Genomic DNA, 12,513 nt, shown 5'->3' on the forward strand with positions numbered 1-12,513 from the left:
CTCTCTTCTCTCCACATGCTCTTAGGTCCACTACACAGCAACCTCTAAATTATTCACATCAGACCACTCTTTGCATCTTCTGCGCTGTTCCGCTCCATCCATCCAGAATTTTTCCTGTCTCACATGGTTGTCTTTTTATGTGTATGTTTGTGTGTCTCTCTATGTGTGCGTGCAAACATGCTCAGTTGCGTGTGTACATCTGTATGTGCTCTTGCTTATGTGTCTCTGTATCTATTTTTGATTTTTCCTGCCTCCCTTGATGGACACTCCTATCTGCTCATCTCCAATCTTTTTCTTTACTGAGAACATAACCTCTCTTGCGCGCACACACACACATACACAAATAAATACATATACATACGCACACACACACAAGCACACCCGCAAACAAATGTATCCTCAATCTAAGACAGTCAGTCTTTATGTAGTGATTAGCCTCTTTCTACTCCTCCGAGGAGTCATTGTGTTGTGGATGAATAAGAGGCCACCTGGGAGCAGCTAATAGCCCCTGATAGACTGTCAGTCCAAATGTCAGTTACACGTGTGTGTGTGCACCCATACAAACCCACACATAGACTCACACATGCGCACACACAGAGTCCTGTCAGTCATGTCTCCTTGTCTCCCCTGGCTCTGTAAAGACACGGCTCCAGTGACTGACTGACTGACTGCCTGACAGGAGGGATCCAGTGTTAAGGTCAGCCGGCTTAATTACTGAGGATTAGAACCAGGCTAATTGAAATCTTGGCTTCCAGTAAATGGCCGTGATTGGCAATGGCTGAAATAATAATGAACTTCAGAGCAATTATATGCTTTAGGATCCAGTGTACAGTCAGATACTCTATAATTCATGATTGGGTAAAAGTTGAGGGTGTGTCTGTCTGAATGAATCGGAAAGGGGCTTGAGCAAAGTATTTTGGGTGCAGAAAATGAAGTTGTAAATTGGAAATAGAAAGTTGTAAAGTTCTAAGTAATTTCTGGAAGTAGAACTGTTACATTGGAATAATGGTTAATTTTATTGTATCTATGTATCCCATATACTGTTTATCCCCTGAGTCAGTCCTGAATGACAGAAACAGGTTTGTCTGCAGGTGCACATATTACACTTGGGCTTCTAATACAGCAGCCAGCTCATGCTTTAGTTCCCATGATTGTAAGACCAGACTTGACTTACAGTCTTCCAGATTCACAGATGACAAACCCAGCAAGTGATGTGTGTGGATTTCATTTTGGGTCTTGTATAAAGAGGACAGTGTTCGCACAGCAGTTCCCATGATTATGAGACCAGGCTTTTCTATGAGCTGTGAAATTATCTGGATGGCTCACAGTGGAAAACACAGAAGTGGGAGCACATCCAAATGAAACAGTGGGATGTGTGGAAGGCTCCATCAACAAGGGAGTGTAGGGTTACACATCTGCTCTGACCTCAGGGGGTTCTTAACTGTTACTGCTCAGCAATACACATGCACACACATGCACACACACACGTGCTGGAGCAGCTTTGTCCCAAACACACTTTGGTGTTGCTTACACCTGCCCCCATGATGGATGGTAGAAGGCTAGTTATATGCATGTGCAAGTTTATGTGCATCATCTCACTCAATCAGCCCTCAAACACTGTCACTTATATCACTTCACACCTTTTCAGCTCTAAATTAAAAAGCTTGCATTTTGCTCTGGTCTGCACAAGAGTGTGTTGTGTATCTGTTTATGTGCATGTGGGTACATTTTCATCCAGTGCATGTGATTTCCTGTGCAGGTTCTTGCACACTTCTACCTACACTTCCACGTCTGCAACTTTTTTTCTTTTGTGCACGTGTGAGTGGTTGTAGACAAGGGGCAGAGAAAGATGCATGATCTCAGGGAGCAGCATTCTAACCGTGCGTCCTCAATGTTCAGTTCAGTGTCCCACCCCAGGTAGATGAAATAGAATGCATTATTCCTGCCTACGAGGGGCTGGCTTTGAAGTAAGCGTTTGCATAATGAAAGCGGAGAGAATCAGGATTGTTATGCTGTATGGGTCCCTTGTGTTCTCCTTCTCATTCTGCCTGTTTTTCTCTCACTCTCCCCCTTTGTTTTCCTTTCTGTCACTCTTTCTTTCTCTCACTCTTTTCAATTCTATTCTTTTCTACTCTTTCTTTTTTTTGTGTACTTTTGCCCTCCTTCACCACTCGCCCACGCAGACACGCTTGCACACACGAACACCTTCTCATCTTGTTCTCTTGGTTTATTATGTCTATGTTTCCATTTGTCGGGCGTTGTGATTGATTGAAACCGGAGCTGTTAAAAGGCCACACACACGCTCGCGAAGCCAGTGTCTCACGACCTGTCGGCTATGGTTCGATGGGCTAGTACCAGAATTAGCATCTCCTTGGCGAGGTTCAGCACTAGGATTTCCCGTTAATGAGGCTCTGTGTGGTTGAGAAGGATAAAGTCACAAGGGATTCTGGTTATAAAAAAAAATGGGGGAAAAATTAAAATAGACTGCCTTCTAGATCAAATACATTGTAAACACATGCAGGAGCACATGCTCCTTGCTCATCTGTCTTTTCTCACCATGTCTATCTTTATCCACTTTTTTATGGATGACTCATGAATCTGACATTTTACCTCACAGTTTCCAAGCACAGCCTTGAACAAAGTTAAGAATTTGTTTTTAAAAACTGATTTGCTCTGAACCTATTTGATTCCAAGGGTGAATACAGTTATCTTTTCAGTTCGACAGAGTTCTGTCGCCTTTGATCCCCCACCTCCTCGAAGCATTGTCCCCTCCCTCCGCTTAAGTCTCCCAGTTGAACTGAGTGAAGTCGGCCCCACTGCCTTTGATTTCCTCTATCACAGTGGAATGACTCTTCATGTTTGATTTAATTGCCTCGGATGTCTTTGGTATCACATTTGATTTGCCGTCCCAGAAGGGTGCGAGTCCCAGTGGATGTGTCTTTATTGGACTCGCCTATTTGATTTTATGTAAGGGGTGAACTTCCAAAGAGGTTGGTGTGCAATAGACTCAGCTGGACAAAAAGCCAAGCTGAACTGCTACTGATTCCCAGCAGAACAGAGAGTATTTGATTTTCAATTGATTTTTATTCGAAGAGCGGTTGCCCAAAGCTTTAGTGAGGTAGTTTGTCAGGTGGAATGAAATGTTACTTATTCTGTTTTGACCTCACTATTGGATTCTTCAAAAGTCTTGCCTCAGGGCTCAACGCTCATGCACAACATATTTTGATTCTAAATTGAATCTAAATTTGACTCTTGCATTCGGCCATCCAGTTTACCCTAAAACCTTTTCACACTGGACTAGTGACTCTGGGAAGTTCAAAACCTGTTTGGTGTGTGAGCATCATGTTATATCCTATATTGAACATAAACTCTCTGTTTTAGTCGTGTGGTGGCTCAGATTCGCAGGTGCTGGGCTCAAACGCCCAACTCTGAAGCAGACAGTTTAATATAAAGGAATAGTTTGTCATTTTGGGAAATATGTTTATTTGCTTTCTTGCTGTGTGTGAAAATAACAAGTTGTAACAAGCTGTCTACGGTTAGAATAATGAAAAAAATGATTTCCACCAAGTATTTTACTGCAATGATAAGTCAGCACTAACTGGCAAAGAGGAGGAATGAATTCATTGGACTATAAGTCAGCTTTTCATTCGGGAAAAAACATCCAAATAGTATCGCAATCTATAAAAGCCATCCAAAACCATGTCTACCTACCTAATAAAATAAAAAGTAGGCAATCTGGTAACACTGATGACAGGAAGAATAAGTGGCTGGCAGAATGAGGAAAAATGATGGCAAGTTAATTTCAGAACTGGCTGTAGCTGTGATAAGGTGACGTTATATATTTTAATGTGAAAGCTGTGAATACATTTTCGTGTACAAGGCTTAGTGTGAAATTCCCCCAAGGGTGAAGCTGGACATTGTAATATCAAGATATTATCCTACTTTATCCTGTGTGGAAGGTAGTTCTCACTAATCCTCATACATGTGGATCCTATTGGCTCATACAGAGAAGTCACACAGTATACTAGTGATTCTCATCCAAGGCTACTTGTACAACACTGGGTACTTTTGCAGTTACTGGGAGTATGTAGAAGGAAATAGAAATTACTTGGTAAAAACATGTATGTGTCTGCATTAGGAACAATACCCAATAAACTGACAGCTATGACAGTGACCTGAATCAGCTGTAAGACCTGAACGCCATGAGCTGTGATTGAGAGTTCATCAAAAATAGTTAGCAAATGAGCAGAGAAGTCAAAATGAAAGTCCAGTTTCTGCCACTAGAAGTGGTACTAGTACAAATGCAAACTTGACCAAACCCACTGAAAATAGACCTGTCCTAAAAATCATCAATCCCAAGATAATTATAGCATGTATGAAAAAAGAACTGTTACAGTATCCACTCTTTTATATTGAACAGTGTTAAATAACATCCACTTTAAATACAGTCCATTCAAATGAGTATATTTGAAACTTGGAAGGTCAGAGAGATGAAGGGGTACTTCAGCTCACCTGTGGGAGTACATGACAAAAAAAGGTTGGAAAACCACTGCTCTGTGCTTCCAAGCTGAAGATGTGAGTAATGTTCAACTCTGTTTGACTCATGTTTTCTGATCTTTCCAGAGGACCAGCTGCCCTCGGGGTTTCCCACCATAGACATGGGTCCCCAACTGAAAGTGGTGGAGCGTTCTCGGACTGCCACCATGCTCTGTGCTGCTAGCGGCAACCCTGACCCAGAAATTACCTGGTTCAAGGATTTCCTGCCGGTCAACACGTCCAATAACAATGGACGAATCAAGCAGCTCCGCTCAGGTAACTAATGCTTTTTAACCCTTCCGTTCTTTCCCTTTCCTTTCAATCCTGGCTTTTATTTCCACCTTCAGGTTTTTTTTCCTCTTCTACTTTGCTTTTACCCCTCTTATAATATCCTCTCCTACTTACCCTCCCTCCGTCTTTTCCCACCCAATCCATTTTTTATATCTCTGCTCCCGTACAGAGTTTCTGTTATTTTTGCCCTCGTTCACCCCTTTTCTTATTGCTGTTCCACACTCCTCCTGCCGTGGTTACTGGCTGTGTTTCTCAGCTGCCCCTCTCTGCTGCTGCTGTGGTATGATTTGACTGTGTATGGTTGCCAACCCTTCTAAACTCTTCAAGGCCTTTAAAAGTGAACTCCCATCTTTTCTCCGCTTCTCTCCAAACTCTCTGAGGTCTTCCTGTGCAAATCACCATCACGAACAGTTTAATTTTTCACTTACCAAAAACATTATAAAATATTAACAACACGCATCAGTGCGCTCCACATCTCTCGTCATATCTCGGCTAATTTCTCTACTGACAGACTTTGCAAGGTAAACTCAGGTGATGGTGGCATGTACTGAGGGATTGGCCTCCCTAAGATAGCTCACTGCTGTGACTAAACAATCAAATAACCTTTTGTTTTTCCTTATTTCCTGGAAAGTGTGTCTGGCGTGGGTGTGAAATTGACTCACAGACATTGTATCCACGTTTTTTTGAGGAAATACATTGACAGAATTTGTGAAACTCAAAGACAGATTACTTGGAAAAACCCAGGTCGCCACTCAATCCATTTCAATCAGTTTTTCTATAGCCACAGTAGTGTGTAAAATCCCAACTTGTCGTAGCAAAGTCCCCTCCCTCCTCAATCCTCCTTTTGCTTACAGGGACCAATTCTGGACCCCAAAACCCCCTTCTTTCTTGTGATTGGACACCCAACTCTCTGGCTTCTTTACAGATAACAACCTCTTTGCTTCTGCCCCTTTTTTTTGTTAATTCTCTGGCTCAACCCTCAACTCCCTGCTCAGACTCCCTCTTTGACCTTTATTTTAGAAAAATGAAAAATTAAGACATTGTAAGAATTTTAAAAATTGATACAACTTAAAATGTCAAATATTTTAGCCTTACTTCTTCTGTGTGATTAATAGAAAATAATAGACTTTTACGATTCTTGTAAGCACACAGTTCTATGTAAATTAATCAATATCCATGACTTTTTTTATTTTTGGAGTTCCAGTGCTTTTTCAAGGTGTTTCTACTAAGTCAACTCCTCTGTGTAATCAATGGTCCGATTGTAATGCCATGTCTATGCTGTTTCTTTTCTCTCTGTATCTTTTTAACCACAGAGTCCTTTGGTAAGTGCTTCTGTTCCAAGGCCCACACCCTCACTGTCCACCTTTCTATTATACTGTTCACTAATGTTGCTACTGTTGCTGCTGCTGCTCACCTTTACAAATGTCGAGGTGTTATTAAAATGCATGGCATGCATTTTACTAACAGTCACACACACACACACACACAAGATAATATGAGGCACAGACACACACATACACAGATATACGCACTCACATCTGCAGGCACCCATATATTGTTTTGGTTATAGAAACATACTACAGATGCTAGAATCTGGATATATATATACACACACATGGGCACGCATTTACACGCACAACCACTCACAAATATCTCTTGTCACCCTTGAGGTAGTCAGCCTCACCCTCACCTGTGCACCTGTAGCCTTTCCACACCCAAAGAACTGCAATAACTTTTTTCTCCTCACACTCACCTATTTACTTTTCCGCTCCTTCACTTATTCAATTACTCTCTCCCTCACTCACTCACCCATTCACTCACTCAGTCATCCACTCACCCACTTAACTCTGTCCGCTCTGCTGTATAGAGTTACCAGTCAATAACGCTATCTTCTGGAGATGGCTGTTAGGTAGGCCTCTAGTGGAGCCACTATGAGGAAATCAATAGCTACCAGGCTTCAGACATGTAGACGTTGACCATACAATGTAGTATGTATTTACTTAACTTGGTTACTGTAATGTAGAAAAAGTGGACACATACAGTTTTTTACACAAGTGTAATAAAGCCTGACAAGGTGTTGTAGTTTGGAAAATCCACTCTTCAATTCTCTTACACTGTTACTGTACATAAATCATTTTGTGATGTTTGGTAGTTTTGCCATAAAGTCTGGTCATTTTCATTTATTTGGCTACATTCACTTTGTCAGTGATTTCCTTCTTTTGCTATAGAGAACATGTCAGGGATATACTATACTTGAACCACGTACATGGACCAAGTGTGTGATCACTGTAGCCTAGCTCTTTTCACCTTCTCCAAAGGAAGACTCACTCATCTTTAGAGCTGAAGGGACTTAATCATTCAAATAATTTTTCAAGCAAAACATACCAAACAGTTCCTGGTTCCAGTTTCTTAAATGTGAAGAATGGCCACTTCTCCCTGTTTTGTCTGATTTATAATCTTTGTAAACTATATATTTTCTTTTTTGAGTTTTGAACTGTTTGTTGGACAAAACAAGCAATTTTGTTTCGCAATTTGAAGACATCACATTGGGCTCTGGGAAATTGTGATCAATTTTAAGTAGTCTCTCACATATTATTGACCAAATGATTCACTGAGAAAATAACAGGCAGATCAAACAATAATGAAAATAAATGCTAGGTACAACTGAGACACCGAAGTACGGTTTATGTTTTCTATTATTGTCATTTGCAAGTGCCTTCAAAAATGTTAATTTGTTTTGCAGTCCAGCTCCCAAACACAACATTTATTGTGGCTGCGCTGCGTTCTTCATGTTAGAGAACACGTGAAGTGTCTCCGTCCTCTTCTACAATTATGTTCTCTCACAGTTAGATTGCTGATGGTCAGTTTAAGAGACTGAGTCCAAAAATTTGTCCTTGCTCTTTGATTCTGAGGAGCCGAGACAATAATTTGACATTTACCACTGATGTTTTAGATTGTTGACAATTTCTCTGCTGTCAGACTCGGTCACAGCTCCGATGGAAGGATTTTGACTTGATGTTGCATTGTTTGCTTTTTGCCAGTTATCTGGGAGATTTAGAGAGAAAAAAACACACCACCAAAAAAACAGAAAATCGATACAGATGTAGTTTATGGGCACTGACATAAGTGTTAAAGTGTTGGAGGGTGGATTTTTCCTCTAGGAAAACTTACACAATCTACAGTAATATATTTTATAAGTACTTTAATCTTTACAACATACAGAATACTAGTAGGATTACTCCTTGTTTTGATGTACATGGAGGTCAGGAGCAGGTTAAGAATCAGGGCAGTTAAGTCTACTTAGAGTCCCAGTCCAACTCTTAGAGAATTGCTGAGAGCAGTGCAGACACTACCCTACTCCCACAGCCAACATCTGCCCCTGCTGCAAAAGTCAATGAAGTCAAATCAATAACCCATCTCCTTATAGCTCTGTCACTGTCTGTCACTCTGTCTCTCTAGTATCTGTCTTTCTCTTCTCAGGCTTATTCTGTCTTTATTTACTCTGTCTTTTTCTTTTGTGCCTCTTCTTCCTCTCGCTCTCTTAAGGATCTATGTTTTGAGTCTTTCTCTCTAATTTGATTCTTCTCCTTTCCAAGTTACAACCCCCCCAACCCCAGACCCCACCCCCCACCAAAACCCCCCAACCCCCAAGTCCCTCCCTCCCGTATCCCCTTCTCCTTCTGTGGTACTAACATTTTCTTCTTCTTCTCCTTCTCTAATCTCGTGCATTCATTGCCCACTCAGGTGGCACGCCCATACGAGGTAAGACTGCTGGGAGGACCAACATGACACAGTGGCCCGATTCCTTTTCAACCCCCCTGGTTCCTGCTTGTCTCACAGATCTTTAAAAAAAAAAGGAAAAAAAGGCAGCTCTGGATGGTTAATCAATATGGGTTTTAGTCTAAAAGACTCAAGACTCTGCCGTATTGGTCATACTCATCCAGCTGCTTCAGATCTGCAGTAGGCACAAGAGGGGGAATTGGAATTGAGCAAGCAATTCATTATACTATGACTTTAAATCACCTCCCCTCTTCTCATCTTCTTTCATCCTCTCTTCATCCTTTCATTTTTCCATCTCAGCCTCAAAGTTCACTCTATAACACAGGACTCCATCGCTTCCTTCCTCGCCATATTGTGATCTCTCTTTTGTATTCATCAGTTTAACATCATTTAGCGTTTAACATATTCTTTGTTTCCAATCTAAAGCATGACGTCTTTACAACTGTTTTTTTTTTTGTTTGTTTTTTTGTTGCTTAGTTTGAGGTAACAAAGCATACTATCACTTTTACCTCAGTTTTTTTTAATGACCTGATTTTCTTTTGTTTTTCTTTTTTTTTTTTTTTTTTTTTGGGTCTTGACCTAAGCTTGGCACAGCCTTTCCTTCTACCTTGTCTATATTTGCCCAATCAAATGTCCCAGTTTTGTTTTCCCTCCCAGCTGTTATTCGCTCAGCCTGAAAAGTCCAGATGGCGAAGACTCAGACACACTTGCAGACATTAGTGTGCTCACACACACACATAAGCACACAAACCTGCACACACACATTTCTTCATGGTTTTTTACCATACTTTCTCTTTTCTCTCTCATTACCGATAAAAAGCCCCAAACAACCACTTTTTTGATAAAGTTTTTATGGGCGCTTTTTTGCCTTACCACACCATCTTTAAAGAACCTCTGGTTGACTTTTTTGACAGTTTTTCTATTTTCAGGGAGCGAGAAAACCATCGGTCCCTACCCAAGGCTTTGCGTATGTCGTTCCTTTTTTTTTTTTTTTTTAATCTGTTGGCCGTGATGGAGGTCGGATGATTTGTCTTTACCTCCTTATTGGGTGTGTTTTAAAAATGACATCACACTCCTGATCCCATTGGTGGATCCGAAAGGGTTGGGGATGTCTTTATTACCATGGCAATATATTTGTCAAATTTTATCCTTGAAAACTGAAACATTATTTGCTCCCTAATGTAACTGCATCTCAATTTTCAGCAAAGAATTTTCTAAATACTGTATTTGTGACTGGATTTCTCACATTTTGGCTGCTTGGTTTATTTGTTTCTGCCTTGCATGAAGACTACATTCTCCGTTTTTGTAGGCTTTGTATCAGTGCTTTCCTTTTTTTTGTTTTTGTTGTTTTTGTTATTTTTGTTGTTCTAAATCAGGAAGCTGACCCCTCTTTTAGGCAGAGTCTTGCTGACAGTGGTAGAAACCTGTTAATATCTCCCAATAGACTTGGCTCCCTTTTTTAGCCCCTTGTTCTTCATACAGAGTTCAGCTTGTTTTTGCTGAAAACTCAGATTCATTTACCCTTTCTGCAGTTTTTACCATTTATATGTTGATGTATTTATGGACTATGCCCAGTTTGATGTCGTCCAGTTTTGTGTGATTGCTCTTTCTCCCTCTCTATCTTTCTGTGTGACTCTCTCTCTCCCTCTCTCCCTCCTCTGTCTTCTACTCTTCTTCTCCATCCCTCCATCTATCCAGGTGCCCTCCAGATAGAGATGAGTGAGGAGTCAGACCAGGGGAAGTATGAGTGTGTTGCCACCAACAGCGATGGGACACGCTATTCCACCCCAGCTAACCTCTATGTCAGAGGTAAGAGGGGGATAAAAAGCAGCCTGTCATGTGACAACCAGAGTCCAATTAAAGCATTTAGATTTAAGAATCGCATTGATAATGACTGTGCAGTCTTAGGAGATATTCATACTTTTTTTTACATAGACATCCTCTGTTAGGAATATGCATTTATCATATTAATGTGACGTGATGCTATTAAATTTTCTGTGTTTTATAATTCTTTAGCCGTAGAGTCATAAAACAGGATAGTTTTTAAATGAGAGCTCTTTTACATCAAGTTAAGGCTGGGCTGAATGTTTCACTCGGGCTATTAATCTCTCTGCCCTCCCTTCTTAGCCTTTAGACCTCAGAGAAAAACCAAATCATTGTCTGGTTAAGACTTGTGTTTCTCCCCAAATCTGACAGGCATCTCACTTCCTCAGGCACTGTTTCCTTCAACACACACACATACACGCTCATACCCTCCAAATGTTTGAATCTTAGAGACATTTTTATTCCCGGGGCCTTTTGCTCTGTTGTCTGCCCCCCCTTCCAAAAAGGAAAAAAAACACAAAAACAAAAAAAGGAAAACGCTTTAAACAGCGTAGGATGCTTTTCTGACTACAACATCACTCCTGGGATATGAAACAAACACACACACACACACACACAAAATAATTTATATATATGTATATATATATATATATATATATATATATATATATATATATATATGTGCACACTCACACATAGGCACACACACACAAGTAGCACAGAGTCAGTGATGTGCGTCTAACAGTGCTTGCAGGGCCTGTAAAATCTTGTGGTGCTGCTCAGTGAGTGTTTGACAGGCGGTCTATGGAGACAGCCGGCAGTGGAAGGCTTTCACCAACACACTGGCCATTTATGGCCCTCTGTTTTTCCTCTCCTCACTTCTTTCTTTCTCTTTCCTCCCTTCTCTCTTTGACTCTCTCTCTCTGTCTATTGCCACCTCCTTTGTCTAACTTGTTTTCTCTCCGTGTCTCCTGTCTCTTCTCTGATATTTTCCGTTTTTCCCTCCTCCTCCTCTTCCTCCTCCCACCGTGCTCTGTCCTACCTCCCTCTGCAGAGCTGCGAGAAGGTTGGTACTGTAACGACTGTGTGACTCTTTTGAGTCTCTCCCGAGTATTTTCTTTTCTTCCATTAAACTGCCATTTGTGTTTGTGTGTCTTGGACTGTTTTATGTGCAGTACTGAAGGTTTAAACCTGCCTGTACAGTTTACTCCTTTGAGATACAATTGTACCCTGCGTTCTTCTTTTCTCTTTTTTTCCCCTGTGAGTGCATGTGTGTTTGCTGTGAGATTTTTTTGTGAGCATCTTTTGTGTTTCAGTTCATAAAATATTTAATGGAGCACACCTAAAAACACCATGAATAAAACATTTTGATATCACATGCGCCCTAGTGGTGATGTATCAGACTGTCTGGATGTTTGCAGTCTTCTTTGAATGCCATAAAACTCCATCTCAGGGCACATGGCACAACAAAAAATAATCATCCCATGGCATATAGACCTATGATTGTTATCCACTGTGCTGCACTTTACTCAACACCACTGCATGAATTTCTAATCATCTGTTGTCCTCTGCCCTCCTGCTTTCGCTGCTATCTGGTCCAGTGCGTCGTGTCCCCCCTCGCTTCTCCATCCCGCCAGCGGACAGCGAGATCATGCCGGGGGGGAACGTCAACATCACCTGTGTGGCGGTGGGCTCGCCCATGCCCTACGTGAAGTGGATGCTGGGAGCGGAAGACCTGACACCTGAGGACGACATGCCCATCGGCCGCAACGTCCTGGAGTTGACGGACGTGCGCCAGTCCAACAACTACACATGTGTCGCCATGTCAACACTTGGCGTGATCGAGGCGGTGGCGCAGATTATTGTGAAAGGTGGGCTGATCAGAATGTATATGAGGCTTGTGGGTGAGGAGAGGAGAGTATGTGAAGAAGAAAGGAAGGGATGGTTTGACCTTGCCTCAAGTGAGACTTTGGTTATGACTTTGTTCAAAAGAGCAAAAGGGACACTACAACAGTGCCTTCTGTCTATGAAAGCACACTTGATGTGTAGTGCAATTAAAAGAGAATTTCCATTACAAAAGAA

The 12,513-nt window shown here is 41.4% G+C and overlaps 1 protein-coding gene across 1 annotated transcript in view; it reads left to right on the top strand.

Annotated features, from left to right (window-relative positions):
* Positions 1-12,513, top strand: part of ptprdb (protein tyrosine phosphatase receptor type Db) — a 136,749-nt gene that overhangs the window by 89,626 nt on the left and 34,610 nt on the right. The window contains 5 exon segments of the mRNA XM_051070669.1: positions 4,624-4,812; positions 6,141-6,149; positions 8,572-8,589; positions 10,306-10,416; positions 12,033-12,302. Coding sequence (XP_050926626.1) covers positions 4,624-4,812; positions 6,141-6,149; positions 8,572-8,589; positions 10,306-10,416; positions 12,033-12,302 — 597 coding nt within the window.

This window comes from Lates calcarifer, linkage group LG5 (genome assembly GCF_001640805.2).
Source record: "Lates calcarifer isolate ASB-BC8 linkage group LG5, TLL_Latcal_v3, whole genome shotgun sequence".
Classification (NCBI taxonomy): domain Eukaryota; kingdom Metazoa; phylum Chordata; class Actinopteri; family Centropomidae; genus Lates; species Lates calcarifer.